The following is a 17363-nucleotide window of genomic DNA, read 5'->3' on the forward strand; positions in this document are numbered from 1 at the left end:
GTAAAGTCATTGCTATTTACAACGCGCTTATTTTACACTAAATGTTCAATGTCTATTCTGACGTGCCGAAAGTAACGAAACCAATTGACAGCAATGCTTGTATTCTTCATTACCAACAAATCTAATCATCAGTTTGCAATTTTAACTCTACCTAATTAATTAAATAATTGGCTTGGGTTACACTGATATTTATTTGCAATATATATTTCAATTCAGATAACTGAATAATTATTTAAAACAATTGTGACACTTTCGCTTTCACGCATACAGGTAACATATGGGAGTATGATCGTTTCATTTTCCGTTTGGGGTGTATGTCTTTATTCAACTGTGTCGTTTCGTTACCTATCAACATAATCAAATAAAAAATGACTAATTCTCAAATAATTATAATAATTAATTGTTTTAAATTTTAATCAATCAAATTCAGAAAAATATTTAATGTTTTAGTTGCTTTGCGATCGCGGACTTTTCCGTGTATGAATTAATTTCAGCACATGATACTACGCAGGGCCGCCGAGAGGGGAGGAAGAAAGTGAGGAATCCCCCCGGGCCTGAACTTTTTAGGGGGCCAGAAAAATCGGAAAATCTGTATTGTTTTTTTCTTTCTTCATAACAAAACAAAATATCACAAATCGAAAAAAATTGGCTTTCGAATTATTTTGTTAAAACAATGTATTTAAAAATCTCTTGATTCGATGATATTCCCATTCTCACAATATTTGGTATTTCTCAGGTTTAGGGGCCCGTAATATTGCAGTCCCCCCGGGACCAAATTTACTCTCGGCGGCCCTGATACTAGGTTGTCACACACGGCTGTCACTATTAATTTTTCCCAACTGAATGTTCGACGAAGATTTAGAAATTCAAACACGTTCATTGTTATTTACGTACTAACCATTTTTATATATGCTCTAAACGATTTCTTTATTATTCAAATTCCATCTCCCGGTCAACCACAAAAATCTACCTCTTCTTCAACTTTCCTTTTTCTACCACCTCCAAAACACCAGCTGCCTTTGCTGTTGGCTTTACGTGCCATTTTAAGGTCTTCCTTAGTGGTTTGAGTACTGGTAATCTTTTTCCGAAATTTTGGTGGAAAATTTATGCTCTCCCATGAAGTCTGCTCTGGAATATTTAAAGCTGTTCGACGACGGATGGCTTGATCGCGAGCCCTTTTCAGATCTTCTAAACAATTGTGCGGAGCTGGTTGCCTCCAAATGGGCACAGGTTTCTTTACAAAACAAGGGCAACAGCTAGCTACGAACTTCTGTCTTCTTCTGCGACTTTTCATACGACTCCGAATTGCTTGTTGTTCCTTCATCTTGCGTCTTTCTTCCTTTTCGATCCGGTTTTTCAGCTCTCTAACCATTTTGTCACGCATTTTCTTGTACTGTTCGTCTTTCGATGGCTTTTTAGCGCAACAAGCAGCGCTTGATCGTTTCTTAGCTTTTCGTTGCCTTCTGGCTTTTGCCTGTTCAAGTTGCTCCATATCCCGCTTTCTCATACGAATAACCGGTTCTTTCTTTTGTTCCTTCTTCTTGAAACATGTGCTCCATCCTCCACTTTTCTTGCGCCTTGCCTTACGCTTCGGCTGTACAGGTAACGGAACGCACTCTCCGTGAGGGTCAACGTTCCGGCATTTACACGTGTCTTGCTTGCCTCTACCCGACTGGGGTCCAAAGTCTTTGCACCGGGTGTCAACAGCGACGTGTCGACAACCCGGACAGAATCGAACCTCTTTGGCGGCCCGTGGCACCGTCGTTTTGCACCCGTAACTTGTTCCCAACGGCTCTGCGGTGGAAAGAAATATTTTTGATGCTTCATATTTTTTAAAATCCATCAAAATACTTATAGAAATATTAAAAAAAAAATGTGTTAATCCCGAAAATTTGTTCCCCAAAAACATAAGTTTAAGCTATTCTGTGAGTTCCAAGTTCTAAAAAGATTTTAATATAAGATTCTAATCTTACTGGTAGTTGCTTTTTTCTTCTTGTCCGGCTTCGTCTTCTCTTTTTGAACTGGCCTTCAAAGAAGTCGTCAATAGAACAAAATTTGATTATTCTATCATAGAACAAAATCAGATATTCTTACAATTTTTCGTTTATGTACTGCCGAAATACTTTCACATAGGGTCCTGGCTGAAAGCACTGATCACGAGGCACTGCAACGAACGCTGACTCATCATGAATTTCCTGGATTGAGCGTAGAAGCTCTCCGAACATGGTGTAAACGCTGAAACAGTGTGAAAACACTTTTATAACTTGACAGTGAAATAGTAAACAATAGGTATTCATACACATAACCGTTGTAGTAATGGAGCCGGTGTACGCGTTCCACGACTTGATTTTCCTCCAATTTCCTACGATCAATTACAACTTTGTGCGGTGGTTTGAAGGGTTGACCGTTTGTGAAGAAGTAGATGGTAATTTTGGGTTTGGACATGATTAGAAATTTTGTACTACTTATTTTCAAAACAGTTACTTTTTTTAATTTGACATCTTTTGACTACGTTTTGTATTCAATGATTACTTGGATATAGAAAATGTTTCAAAAATTACTATGTCGGATAGAATGGTGTATGCTAAGGTTTGTTTTCTTGAAGCAAAAACTAACCCAGTTACAACATGTTACAAATGTATGGATGTGGTTTGCTTAAAGCGAAAGCGCCATAATCGACTCCTGCGCACGGGCCTGCTTATTACACAATGTATCTCCTACTATCGTCAAATGGCTCAATCATATGTCATCACATTTTAATCTTGAGTGTGGACATGTTGATATAGAATGCTTTGAACATATGACTAAAGTGTGTAGCTTTATGACATAGATCAATGCCATAACATGTCAGCTTGAAGGGCTTGAAGTGTCGCTGTATTGATGTATATATGTTTTCTTGAAAATCCTTTTATTCCCTGACAATTGTGGCAATACTGTCAAGCATATATTGAAAAAGTTTTGAACAAAATGGCTGCAAGAATCAAGATTGAATCAGATTTTCTATCACCTATCGTAGAAAGTCTACACAGTAAGTATAATTATTAAATTATCAGTGACTTTTCGAAACACCATACCAGCAAGTGTCAGATTCTTTTTGTTTATTTTCGTCTTTTTCGTCATGCGTGAAACTAAACATAAAAACCTGTTTTAATCCACCTAGTGGTGTAATGATCCCTTTCTCATATATAATCCTGTGGTATTCTATTCAAAATGTTTCTCTTCGATTTTTGAAAGAAACCAAGGGATTGTTTGTGTATTAAATAGTATAACATAAAAAATGAAACAGTTTCCTGATCGGTTAGGCCATCCATTAGAAAACGAAGTGGGTTCACTATTATATGTACTTCCAGCACCGGAACGCGAGAACCGGTATAATCGACGGCAACCAATTAACATGACGTACAAACTCTACTAGTTTTTATTCAAATTTTGAAGATTTTATACGTTTTTGCCATCGTACTCTAAACGACGATCTAATTTTTTGTTGTATTCGAAAATATGCAGTAACTTTTGGTAGGACCATAATACCTTTCATTTGATCCTAAGATAAGGAATAACGGTTTTGAGTCCAGTGTATAATTTTTTAACAGTTTTTGTTTGGAAGGTTTAAGTGACGGTGTACAATATTTAATACACTTTATTCTATGACTTCGGAGGCGGGAGTCGGATCCAGATAAAATTCAGGAATTCCGTATGGGACCGTTAGACCTTTCATTTGAGCCTAAGTTTGTCAAAATCGGTTCAGCCATCTCCAAGAAAACCTAGCGAGATTATTTGATACATATACACCCACCGAAAATAGAGTCGAGCATCACCAATAACCATTATGCCAAACGTGGTAGCCTCTATTACTGGTTTGTACCACTGAAGCACAGTCATACTGATGCTGGTATCCATTGTCGTGAATTGGGATTCGAGCAATCTCGTTCACTGTATCCACCTAGTGGACCCTCTGCTACAACCAAGACTAACGACGAACTGCCATGATTTAAGCTGAATAAAGACGCGATCCTATTTACAGAAAAGGTCTGCGTGTTCTTCGACTACAGGAATAAAAGTGATCAATTTCCATATAACCCACTTCATGTCTTGACCCATTTCATTTTTTTGACAGCTCGATACTATTTTCCAAAACTGAAAAAAATCTGCCAAAAAATCGAATTTCAGATCTTTAGTAAATATTTCTTCTGTGTAATCTCTGTTTTATTCTTTCAGTCAAAGAAAATACCCCAATAAAAAGTTCCAATACATTGTCAAACGAAGTTATTAGTTACACTGAAAATAATTTGCACGCTAGCATCGCGTGCAAAGCATTCGATCTATCACTGCTTGTAGAACACATGAAATTCATAAAAATAAACACTTAACTCATGAAATGAGTGTAAAAACTGTTGATATTTAGTGGAAATCGTGCTACGTTTATATGAAATGCACTTAAAAACGATCAGATATACCGTTACCTCTAGATTCTATATGCATTTCATGTGAATGTCACATAGTTTTCCACACAGATTTCAATTGAAACAGAGTTGACCGATTCAAGTGTTTTCCACATACTTTTTTGCTGTACTCATTCCCACTAGAAAACGAAGTGTTCAACACATGTAGTTCGATTCAAAGCAAAACACATCACATCCAAAGGAAAAACACATCAAAGCTAAAAGAAAAATAATCTAATCTCGTATCTTTGTGAATTTGCACATGAAATCTTGAAACAAATCGCTTTTTTATGTATTGAAATGAAAAAGCATATTGAATTGAAGTGCTATTTACATATGAATCGATCGTGCAAATTTTTATCAGTGTAATTAGTTAGTTGTTTATTTTAGCCCGGTTTTAACCTATCGGTCATTCACGGGGGGGGAACAACAACGAAGTAAGTTTTCCTCGTTGTTCTTACGTTCTCTGCATTGAAATTGTTATACAATTTTATATCATTTTATTTTCAGTGCAAAATAAACCCAAATAACTTTCCATTCGTCAAACTTTGAAATGGGCTGCAGTTATAGTTGAATTTAACTTATCGATATAAAATAACTATTCGACTGTCAAACTGTAATTAAAATTTTATATAATTCGCGAGATGGTCTTCGGCCTAACAACGATTTTCTCACTGTTTTGCAATACTGCCCGCATACGCATGGCTGCCAGATGGCTGACTAAACGCTGTCAGCTGGAAAAATATGGCTGGCAGACATTCTGGTGACCGACTGCCTCATCGCTGCCAGATATACAACTCAAACGATACAACTGTATCCACCAGGATTTTTCCACATTAAAATCTTTGACATTTTCAGCGAAGGTGAGAAGATGAAAACGCTCGGCTAACTTAGATACAGGCGACTTTGTTTTGTCAAATTGGATTTGACAACCGTCACTGAATCAATTTTGGTAGCCGTCTGGTGGCCATGGCTGCCCAGGTAGCCAAAACGCTATGCGGGTGGAAGTGATACAATGTTATACATTTGCGCAATAATAATTCGAGTATGAACAATTTGATAGAATTTTTTAAATTCAATCCAAGAATGCATGGGTTACTAAGTAGAATTTCAAAAGTCATTTTGAAATAAACAAAAAAAGTAATAGTTTTGGAAAACTTTCTAAATTCAAAATTTTCCAATATGTCCAAAGAAAGAATTACCATATTTTTCTTCAAAAACGGTCAACCACTCCAGGCCCCCCACAAAGTTGAGGTCGAGCGCCAGAAATTGGAAAAATATCAGATTGTGAAGCGTATCAATCGGTTGCTGTACTACAATGGATATGTGTAAGGTTTTCGAATTCAATAATTTTCTAATCACTAAAAAAATACCGACCGAGTGTTTTGAGAACATTTCCAGAGTTTACACATTATTTGGAGAAGTATTGCGTTCGATTAAAGAAATCCACAATGAGTCGGCGTTCGTAGCGGTGCCAAGAGATCGATGTTTCCTACCGGGACCGTACACAAAAGCGTTTCGGGATTACATCAACGAAAAATTGTGAGGTTTACGCCAATTTTATCATGCTTCAAATATTGAAAGTTTTTTATGGTTTTTCAGACCAATCCTGAAAGAGAAAAGGGACAAGGTGGCCAAAAAGGATAGTAAGTTTCTCATTAAATTAGCAGTTCTTTTTTGAAAACTTTATGTATTACTTCACACATCGATCGTTTTTGCTTCAGAATCTCTACAAAAGAATGCTCGACAGTGTACCAAACGAGCTGGTTGTCGTCACCCCACGGTAGAAGCGGGTCGCAAAACTGCTGGGATTAAGAACACAGGGGAATCGTGCGATTGCCAAAATTTTGATGCACGAACACTGAACTCGCGTAAATCAAAAACCAGAATTAAACGGAAAAAGAAGAGTAGTATTGGTTGGAGAACGTGTTTCAAAAGAAAGGAGCGACGTAAAGAACCCATAGTTCGATTAAGAAAGTGTGATTTGACTCGAATTGAGCAAGAAAGGACGAGAAGGGAACCTAAGACCAAGCGTGGTTCCACTTGCTTCGGAAGAAAACTCACGCGGGCTGAGCATTACAAGAAACAGCGTGAAAAGCTCGTTAAACAACGGAACGACCGAATCGTCAATGATGAAAAACATAAGGCCAAAGTAAGAAAGGCGCTGCAGAGTCGAACAAGAAGTCGTAGAAGGAAGCAGCGTTTCAAGACACTATGTTGTCCGTGTTGCACCATAAAACCCGTTCCAATGATTGTTCCACCACCGCCACATAGCTGTACAAAACATCTAAGACATGCGCGTCACGAAGCCTGCCGTCGTCGCCGAGAACTAGCAATTCAAGAACAGCCTTCATGGGAGAGTATCGCCGTTCCACCGATGTCCAGAAAGAGAATCCGTGGTACTCAGACTACAAAAGACGATTTGAAGCGAGCACATAAGGCTTCGGGTACAGGTGGTTGGAATTGCTTTGGCAGTAGTAGGAGAAAGAAGACTGTCAGTGATCTCGAAGACAAAACCGAAGAATCGCTTAGGACAGAGAACGAAGCTTCGCTATCAACGTCTATTTCCGAACACTTACATAAAACCGAAACGAACATGGATCCTGAAATGTCTAGTTTGGATAAGGTAGCTTCCCGTACGTCAGTGCCGCTATCACTTACCAAGCTTCCGTCTTGTGCGCTGTCACCGATCGTTGAAGATGTTGTTATACCACAAAAAGTCAAACCAACACTGGTTGGAGCAATTGATATTAAGCCAGAATTCTATGTTCCATGCTCGGGTCAAACAACAACAGTAACAACAACAGAAACAACTGCAACAACAGCAAAAACAACAGAAGCAACAATGCCAACACCAACAACAACAACAGATATTCAATGTCTACCAGGCCGAGATGTTGTACCAACACAAGAGCGACGATTCTCAATGAAATCATTTGACCTTCCACCATCGGTTACGTTATGTTCGACAGAGGGCTTGACCATGGAATCACTTGAACAACAACCGTCAATTACATTATGCTCGATAGACAAGGAAAATTTGTCAAAATGTGACTGTCCGAAAGAGTAAATGAAAATTATCGATTTGAGACGTAGAGTATAATTTTTTTGGGGATCTCCTGCCTTCTGTAACTTTGGGATTCATTATCGCAATGCATTTTACGAACTCAGAAAAATGCAAGTAAACATTTTCTCGATCTCAATAGTGGTTTCATGAGTTGTCGACCCGTAAAAATAAAATGTAACTTCATTGTTTTTCGAGAAAATTTTAAATTTTTTATTATTTTGATACGTAACAACCAATATATCCTATTGTAAAAAGTTGGTTCCCAATTCATTGACTAATAATATGCTGAAATGTGTTCACACGGTCAATAAGAATGTTTGTTCATTTTTACTCGGTGCGTTAGATGTCCGAAAAATGAAGTCTGTTGAAACAGAAAGGCCAAATGCCGGCGAACGACCGCAACTTGGTTAAAGCCGGGTATTTGCTTTTAAATGAAGTTGAAGGTCGTCGGTTGAAGTTTTGCTAACTGAACAAAGCTGAACTCCACAGATGATCCTAGCTTGATCAAAAAGTTCCCGGAATCGTCACCGGAAAGGTGAGTGGATTGAATATATATGAGTGAAATCGATCTATTCCATGATTTATCAGGTGTACAATTTTGCTTTCGCTGTTTTTTTTTCCAAAGTTAAAATCTTCATTGCGAAAAAATGCTTACAGATGTATTATTCAAAGTATTGTCCGTCGCTAGCGACAACTTTCTCCCATCTTTCCGACAATTTTCGGATTCCGGCTCGAAAAACGCTATCCATCCTCTTTTGACGCTATCCATGAAGCAATCCATTTTTCCAACTCTTCGAAGGATTGAAAATGTTGATCTGCCAGGCCGTGTGCCATCGAACGGAATAGGTGGAAGTCAGACGGGGTGACATCTGGGGAATACGGCGTGTGGAGCAAGACTTCCCATTTCAGCGTTTCCAGGTACTTTTTGACCACTTTTGCGACGTGAGGCCGAGCATTGTCGTGTTGAAGGATGACTTTGTCATGTTGCTCTTGATATTGTGGCCGCTTTTATTTTAGCGCGCGACTAAGGCGCATCAGTTGCGTTCGGTAGCGATCTCCTGTGATGGTTTCACCCGGTTTTAAGAGCTCGTAGTAAATCACACCGAGCTGATCCCACCAAAATACAAATCAAAACCTTGGCGGCTTCGGTTTTGCCTTCGACGAAGTAGCATGCCCGGGCTTTCCCATGATTTTCTGCGTTTAGGATTATCGTATCGAATCACCGGTTACGATTCGATGTAAAAACCCCTTACGATTTTGTCTTTGAAGCAGTTGCTCACATACAAATAGAAGGCGCTCGATAACCCTCGGTTTCAACTCGTACGGCACCCAGTTTCATTCTTTCTGAATCATACCCAGGGCCTTGAGACGTTTTGAAATGGCTTGCTGACTCACTCCCAACGATTCGGCAAGCTCTTCTTGGGTTTGGCACGAATCTTCATCAAGCAATGCTTCTAGTTGTTCATCTTTGAAGGTTTTTTCTCTTCCACCACCATGTTTGTCTTCGACATCGAAATCACCATTTTTAAAACGTTGAAACCACTCCCGACACGTTCTTTTACTCAGAGCAGCATCACCGAAAGTTTCTGAGAGCATTCGATGCGCTTCAGCTGCATTTTTTTCGGATTGTAACAGAAAAGTAAAACTTCCCGCAAATGGCGAGAATTGGGTACATAAACAGACACTTTCGAGCGTGAATAATACGAAAACAAGAACAACTGTCACTGAAACGGCGATGACAATTCGTTAGGCACTGTACACACTCACTTTGATGGTATTATCATCTATGTATTTTGACCAGCCTCAGCTAGTACAGCCACCTATCGGAAAACGGCGGAAGCAAAGTTGTACACCTGATAATACCGGATGCTATCAAAATTTTCGCAACGAAAGTTTTTTTTAGTAATTTTCAAAATCTCTACCGATTTCGGTTACCGGCACCCCATTTTTTTCGACAAATCGCGAAAAATTGTCAGTTATATGCAGAGATGTCAAGTCTGCAACTTTGTGAATTAATAAATTTCCTAGTTAACATCTAGGACAGGACCAGACAACTGGCTTCTTTTTCCAGAAAAATATTTCTCTTCTTATTCCGGTTGCTCCCTGCTGTAAATCCCCAGTAGAGATAATTATTCATTCTGAAAATTTTCTCCCCTTATAACATGCGATTATTTATCATTTGAAAACACTTAAACAAATGTTATATCGGTGAAAAATATAGCTCTGGATTCATTCTGATCATATGGTTGTTTTGAAGAAAACGTTTAGTTGAAACAGCTTAATTAAATTTTTCTAAAACACTCAACTTTGGGTAATCAATTTTTGCAGCTTTATTAACTAAAGTAACTTCAACATATTCTATTTGAGAAAAATAATAACATACAGACGTATCCAAAGATTCGGTGCTATTCTCAACCAACATAATCAATATTCTCGTCCATATCACACTTCGTGTTTTCAGGCTTTCTCTTTGTATCATCCAGTGATTGTTAAATGTAATCGTATGCTTTCCACATTGACAGGACTTAAAAACCAATTGAACTTAAATCCTATTGATATTAATAATTTTGAAAAGATGATCCGAAAAATAAAATATCCAATATCAAGCTAAATTGTTACCGACGATACTGACAACACTTTTTCTACCACCCTGCAGTAATATTGATTTCAACAACTTGTACTTGCCTATGTCAATTTCAACCAATCACGAGCTGGTCCGAAACTGGTCCTAGAAGTGGATTAACAATTGTCAGGTCCTGTCCTAGGTTAACATGTAAACCATTTTTCGTCTAAAGTCTTTTTACAGGCTTTTGAAACTTCGATTGTTTGCAGAAATTCGTCCGAAATCACACACTTTTGAAAATTGGCGCGATCTATTCGTTTTTGCTAGCTTAACTTATTGTATTACCTGACATCTCGGGTGATATGCAACACGTGGACAACTTCACGGTTCCAATACATCCGTCATATAAGTAAAAATTTTGGTTCTCTGGTTCTGTTAGCCATGACGACTTCAAACAAATCGTCCAAGTCAAGGAAAATGAACTTTAATGAACTGATTATTGTCATTAAACGTTGCTTAGTGGATAAGAAGACAATAAATTCGACTGCAGCAACGTATTCAATCCCGTCGGTGGAAGACCGGTCTAATCAACACCAAAGGTGCCACCATCCAAATCATTGGCCAAGAGAGCCAAGACGAAGCCACCGACAATGGAGACTTCCGTCCAAAATGTCTCCGAAAAGAATAAATTTCGTTTTTTCTTTGAATGCAGTTTTTACTTATATTTTTCCATTTTTAGCGAAATTTCTTGGGGTGCCGGTAACCGAACACCTTTTTTGAAATGTCCAAAATGTATCACTTTACTAAATTTATAATAAAGTTTTATCAATCGATCGAATCAACTTAGTTTCTTGTTCAGTTGTTAGCTAAGGACTTTGGCTTTCCATTGATGTATAGATGTCTCCATAATGTGCACTTAGTCAGAGGTTATAAGCCTAAAAGAAAAGGGTGCCGGTAACCGAACACTCTTCTTTACGACAACATTGCAAATCATTTAGGGGTTAGCCAAATTTTGTGCTAGGGTACATAACCGTTTTCATTATTTTTACGTTTCGTCTTTGACTCATCATTTGAACTGCTCTGCACCGATGAGTCGAAGACGAAACGTAAAAATAATGAACATTGCAAATGTTAGAAGAGGGTTTCGACAACGATACTCTAAAGTCGTTTATCAGTGGCCCGAAACGTTTCAGAAGTGGCCGTGAATCTGTGAATGACGATGAGAGAAGCGGTAGATGACGCTCACAGTTTTCATTGATTACAAGGGTGTTGTGTATCATGAATTCCTTCCACAAAGCCAGACCGTCAACAAGGTCTGATTAGCTTTGTCGGAGAGCAATGTTCTAACATGATCTGCCACAATTCATTTTTTTGTGTCGTAAGCTGCTTTAAAATCTATAATGATGAGTCCGCAAGTTGTACTACCGGTACTTATCGAGAATTTGTCACAAGGTGAACATCTGGTCCGTCGTTGAACGTCCTTCTCGAAAACCGCTAAGGAATGTATCTTGCGGTATTGAGGAGTGTTATGCCTCGATAGTTTTTACAGTCCTGTGATCCTTCTTCCCAGATCATTCGGTTCATTCGGTGGAGTTCGTAGTACAGCCGCTCACTTTCAACTATAAGAAGTTCGGCCGGAATACCGTTCTTCCCAACGGCCCTTCCATTTTTAAGCTGTCTAACCATTTTTCGTATTTCGTCTAGCGTGGGTGGGCCTCAATCCTCATTCTGATCGTGCTCTTTCCTATCGATTGTTCATTTAAACATCGCTCGAAGTGCTCCTTCCACCTGGCAGCCACTGATGTCGGTCAACAGATTTCCGTCTCGGTCGTTGATCATAACTGGTACGGTGGTACGGTATTCTTCTCATGATGTTCACCGTCTTATAAAACCTCCGAGCGTCGTCTCAGCAATAGAGTTTTCTGCCTCTGCAAGTCCCTAAGGCTTCAGTTGCTCTCAACTCCCTAAGGCTTCTGGCAGTCAATATCAAACTAACCGTTCAGTTGATTTTCCCTTCGGTAGCTGTTGCATTGACCGCGTCGTGAAACTGTTCCACACCGTGTTCAAACTATCGTCGTCATATCGTTATCCGATTCGTTCATCGAGTATTCGTATGTATTCTTCGGATACAGCCGAACTCGAAAGCCGCTGTATGACTTCCTTCCGTTTGGGACCTGTGACGCTGGACAATCGTGCTCGAATCTTGCATACCACCAGATAGTGGTCGGAACCTACGTTTGGTCCTCGGAAAGACCTAACACCGGTGACATCGGAGAAATGTCGGCCGTCTGTTAAAACCATGGTCGATTTAGGAGCATGTTTCACCATTTGGGTGTTTTCAGGTGTGTTTACAGATCACCATTCCTCTGGCTGCGGCGAGGTAAATCAACTTAAGGCCGTTGCCGTTGGTAGATGGGTGAAGACTCTCCCTACCAATAACTGGGAAAAAATATTCTTCCCTTCCGACGTGGGCGATTAAATCCCCGATGGTGATTTTCACGTTGTATTTAGGGCACGCATCGTAGGTCTTGTCTAGGTGATCATATAATTCATCTTTCACATTATCGGGTTTGTTGTTGGTTGGTGCATATGCGTTAATTAAACTGTGGAACAGAGTGCCCTTCAATTGTCACTGGATGGAATCGAAAGCTCCTTTCCCCCAAGAATGTGCAATCTTGAATAAAAAAAGCATTGGTATAGTACAACAAGAATTTATGGTCCCTCTTGAATTTGATCCGTAGGATTCAGCAGCAAGTAAAATTCTCAGAACTGTTCAGAAAAAAGTCATGCTAGAGCGTCAACAAAGAGACAGCCTTCGAATTTTTCGATCGACCAATACAGGGTGCGGCAAGAAAAAATGCGAAGATGATTAAATTTTGAAATTAGGTTAATTTGTGAAACTAAGAACTTATTTCGGTTTACATCGTTTACGAGGTCTGTTGAAAAAGTACCCGGAATTCTCATTTTTCTGAAAAAATATTTATTTATTCGTCTACATCTATATGGTCCCCTTCAAAGTAATCCCCCCTAGATATAATACACTTATGCCAGCGTTTTTTCCAGTCTTCGAAACACCCCTGATAGTCACTTTTTGTAATGCTCTGTAGCACTCTCAGCGATTCTGCCTTTATCTCTTCAATCGATGAAAAACGCTGTCCTTTCATGGGTCTCTTCAACTTTGGGAACAGGAAAAAATCACACGGAGCGATATCTGGTGAATAAGGAGGTTGGAGCATGATTAAAGTCTTGTTTTTAGCCAAAAAATTTGATCAAAATTCAGCAGTTTTGGAACGAATTTTGCTGCCACTCGTTTCATGCCCAAAACATTTGAAAAAATATGATGGCATGAGCCAACGGATATGCCAACTTCATCAGCAACTTCTTTAATAGTGATTCGGCGATCATCCATAATCATTTTTTTCACTTTTCCCACATTTTCATCGATTATTGGCGTGCTGGGTCGACCGGAGCGTTCGTCGTCTTCAACGTCTTCGCGGCCATCTTGGAAAGGCTTATACCACTCGTAAACACTTGTTTTTTTCATAGCAGACTCACCGTAGGATCTCTGTAACATTTCGCACACTTGGTTACACTTTATTTCATTTTTCACGCAAAATTTAATACAAATTCTTTGACTCTTCAATTCTTCCATTGTTTAAACTAACAAAAATCGCCGAGCTCAAGAAAACACATCTACACCAGCCGCTACAAGACAGAATGTAAACAATGAATACAGCTGAAAATTTCACCATACATTAGGGACATATGTACCAACACAATAAAAAAAATTTGACCGCCGGACTCTCCAGATGCGCGCAATTAAAAAATTCCGGGAACTTTTTCAACAGACCTCGTACATGTTCATAAACAAGTATAAACAAATAAACAAATATACACTTGATCAAACACCCGGTCGATATCATGATGTTTGACTTGGAGGCATCCAACAGTGTAAAAATGCCACATTGGTGTTTAAGGGACAATTTACAGTCTTAGGAGAACGGCCATTGTGGCAAAACGCAAAAGCAGTTTTCTTCGCTGTAGTTGAATAGAAATCCAAACGACAAATATCAGTTTGTTTGGAACAGTTATTTAAACAAACTGATGTTTATTTCTTGAAGATTCATCCAGCAGTAACGAATGAAACAGCTTTTGCGCGTTCCATCGATGGTTGTTTTCCTGAGATTGTAAGTAGAACGTTAAAGCAGTGTCGACACATTGGTATTTTGAGGGATCAAGTGCTTCCTTGGATGGCGGAGAACTCCTCTAAGGTTTAATACGTTGTTCTACAGCTGGATGTCACGTCAAATAGGATCTATTTTTTCTTTTATCTAATTTACTTACCCCGGCTTTAACCATTTTTGTCGTTCACCGGGGGCTAAACATGACCTAAGGATTGAAAAGGGAAAGAGGTTTTTAGCAAAATAGCTGTACTCGAAATATTTTTTTTTACTTAAAATAGGTAAAAATGAGAATTTTTACCTTTTTTCCTTTCGCACCTTGTAGGTACCTGTAAGAAATGATACTTCACTAAACGAGATCATTGTTGGAACGCACTCGTCGATTTTTTACGAAAAACAGACTTCTAATTAATACTATCCTGAGTGTATGTAGGAGTAAATACTTTAGCAATGAAAAATAAATTATAAATGTAAATAATTTTTATTTTCAAGCTCAGGTTAGTCCCTGTTATTTTGTACTTAAGCTATAAAACGACAAAAACTCTATATCTATATCATTCTGACGATCAATCAAACTATATACTATAGTAGGCATCGCTCTGGTTTGGTCCCATCACAAAAATTGATGGTATCCGGTTGTACCGCGATTCACTACGTGACCAAGATTCTCCGGTATACTTTGGACCGTATAGCCTCCTTCCAAGCTAAGTACTATTGGCCGTTCTTGTTGAAATTCCATGGATTTGGTAGACCGCTGAGAAGGTGTCGACTTGGATCCATCCGGGCGAATGTTTCCGCAGCTACCCGCTTGAGAGATTCTGACTCAGATTGCCCCGTTGCTTCCACCATGTCCCTCAGGATACTTCCCTCTTGCTGCAGAAGTAAATGAGGTACATCGAATTCACGTGCTTCTCCGGCGTCCATCACCAATATTCGATCGGAATCCATAACGGTATGCAGGCGATGGGCAACTGTTAGAACCGTGCAATGTTCGAATTTTTCTCTGATTGTTCGTTGAATCAGTGCGTCAGTTCTTTAAAAGAAATACAGTTTTTTTAGTTTGGAATGTATGTCAAATGAGTAACAAAAAACTTACTGTGGATCTACGTTGGCCGTAGCTTCATCAAGTACCAGAATCTTATTATTTCTTAAGATAGCTCTCGCAAGGCAGATCAGTTGACGTTGACCAACGCTGAAGTTTGTTCCACTCTCGGTGACCATATAATCCAAACCGCTTACGGCACTGCGAAGCTCAACCTCATTAATTGCTTTCCATAAGCTGTCATCATCGTAGAGATTAAACGGATCAAGATTGTACCTAATCGTGGCACTGAATAGAACCGGATCCTGGGGTATGATGGAAATCTTCGATCGTAGTGACTCCAAGGATACGACACCCGTATCAATTCCATCTACCAATATCTTTCCGTCGATTGGAGCAAGTCGAAACAGTGCTCCAATTAGGGAAGATTTACCCGCTCCAGTACGTCCAACAATACCAATCTTCCAGGTGGGAGCTATTTTTAGATTAAGATCTTTCAGTACCGGAACACTGTCCGGATCGTATCGAAGATACATGTGTCGAAATTCCAGTTGCCCTCGCCAAGGCCAATCATCGGGTGGACTTTTTGGTGGATTACGTTCGGTTTCGATTTCCGTATACTGCATTACTCTTTCAACCGCCGTCATCAGCTGCATGGACTCGGCCGTTTGACGTATTCCGTACTGAACCATTCCGGTTAGGATCATCGCTTGCGAAATAGCAAGACCGACGTTGGCACTGTAGGTGTCTGTTGGAATGATGGAAAATGGTATCAAGTCTGACAAATATCCCAAACACGACACGGCTTACCTTCATGGAGCATTATAAAGCTAAATGTTACACATGCAACGAAGGCAGTGCTAATGCAATCTAACCAGAGACCTAGGGCAGCGTTGCTAGACATTGTTAGGTGCCATACGGCCGAGTGTACATTTTGGAGGGCATCGAATTCCTGAGTAATTTTCTGCTGAGCCCCGTTGACACGAACTGTTGAAAGCCCGCTAAGAGTTGCTGACAGATGTGAGAAAACTGGACTGCGAGCTGAAATGAACACCGAATTGTAAATTTTCATGTATACTGAAATTCCCAGTGGTTGGATCGTACTTATCCCTTCGAGACGTTTTAGATCCTGTGCCGGTCGAAGGTATAGTTTTAGTGCACCCATAAACAGGATGACAGCTGCCAGCAGTGCAAGTAAGAGAATTGGATTCACGATGGCAATGACTACTAAGATACCCGTCATGACTAGCAGCACTTGAACGGCATCCATAATGGATTTCGGTAGTAGTTCGTCGATAGCTCCCATATCTTTCGAAAATCGGTTGAGAATTCGACCTGATGGATTGGTATCGAAAAACCGCATCGGAGCAGCGAGTATTTTGGCAAACATTCTATCGTGAAGTGTTCTGGAGGCCTTCATGCAGATGTTGAAGAACAAATAACCACGAAAGATCGTGAAGAAAACGATGGCAATGATTAATACTCCGTACATGGAGAGATAGTCCCCGGTAGAGTATTCCTGAGGAATATCTCGTAGGCGCCGTTCTTCCTGACGTGTCCAGTAAGTGACAAAGTAATCCGAACCACTCACAACGACTTGAGTGAAAACTAGTGTAATGAAGGTAAACAACACCAAAACGATATTGCCTCCAGCTAGAAAGTAAGTGGTCCAAACTTTCATCGGTATGTTACCTTCCGCTTGATCTTCAGATGTGGTTCGTCCCAAGTTTTCACTTACACTGGACTGTAGACAAAGAAAGTTTATATAGAAAGTAAAAACACAAAATAGATTCAGAGCACTCACCGCACATGATAGAGCATTCAGTCCCGGAACGGAAATAGAATTTTTCAACTTCAAGGTGTCAGACTTTGCACCATCAATGAAAGGAATATCTTCATCGGTCAAATCTTCTGTTTCGTCCTCTTCTATGGCATCCTTCTTTTGTTCACTTGATCCTAACAGTTTACCGAAATCTAAATTACTTTGCGACAGTTCTTCGTAAGTTCCTTGCATAAGAATTTTTCCCTGTTAAATATGAAAATCTTAACATTTGGTAAACTGAAATCAGCT

The 17363-nt window shown here is 39.5% G+C and overlaps 3 protein-coding genes across 12 annotated transcripts in view; 1 reads left to right on the forward strand and 2 right to left on the reverse strand.

The window, feature by feature from the left end:
- Nucleotides 1-751: 751 nt before the first annotated feature.
- On the reverse strand, nt 752-2512 carry LOC131430886 (uncharacterized). The gene is made up of 4 exons (XM_058596131.1): nt 2300-2512; nt 2095-2235; nt 1974-2026; nt 752-1794 (listed from the first exon to the last, which is right to left on the reverse strand). The coding sequence occupies exons 1-4, from the start codon at nt 2443-2445 to the stop codon at nt 953-955; spliced, it is 1182 nt and encodes a 393-aa protein (XP_058452114.1). The 5' UTR covers nt 2446-2512; the 3' UTR covers nt 752-952.
- Nucleotides 2513-5556: 3044 nt separating this feature from the next.
- Nucleotides 5557-7528, forward strand: LOC131430437 (uncharacterized). Its single transcript, XM_058595437.1, has 4 exons — nt 5557-5767; nt 5841-5981; nt 6042-6085; nt 6164-7528. Exons 1-4 carry the CDS (start codon nt 5622-5624, stop codon nt 7507-7509), a joined length of 1677 nt encoding a protein of 558 aa, XP_058451420.1. The 5' UTR covers nt 5557-5621; the 3' UTR covers nt 7510-7528.
- A 7184-nt stretch (nt 7529-14712) lies between these two features.
- The window catches only part of LOC131427678 (ATP-binding cassette sub-family C member 4), a 59846-nt gene continuing 57195 nt past the window's right edge, over nt 14713-17363 (reverse strand). For 9 of the 10 annotated variants that reach the window (XM_058591078.1, XM_058591079.1, XM_058591081.1 and 6 more), the window contains 4 exons: nt 16397-17318; nt 16103-16333; nt 15347-16040; nt 14713-15283 (listed from right to left, as the gene is read on the reverse strand). In XM_058591078.1, coding sequence (XP_058447061.1) covers nt 14962-15283; nt 15347-16040; nt 16103-16333; nt 16397-17318 — 2169 coding nt within the window. In that variant the 3' untranslated portion in view covers nt 14713-14961. The remainder of the gene's footprint in view (nt 15284-15346; nt 16041-16102; nt 16334-16396; nt 17319-17363) is intronic. The other variant, XM_058591088.1, reaches the window with a different exon arrangement.

The sequence above is a fragment of the Malaya genurostris genome, chromosome 2 (genome assembly GCF_030247185.1).
Source record: "Malaya genurostris strain Urasoe2022 chromosome 2, Malgen_1.1, whole genome shotgun sequence".
Classification (NCBI taxonomy): domain Eukaryota; kingdom Metazoa; phylum Arthropoda; class Insecta; order Diptera; family Culicidae; genus Malaya; species Malaya genurostris.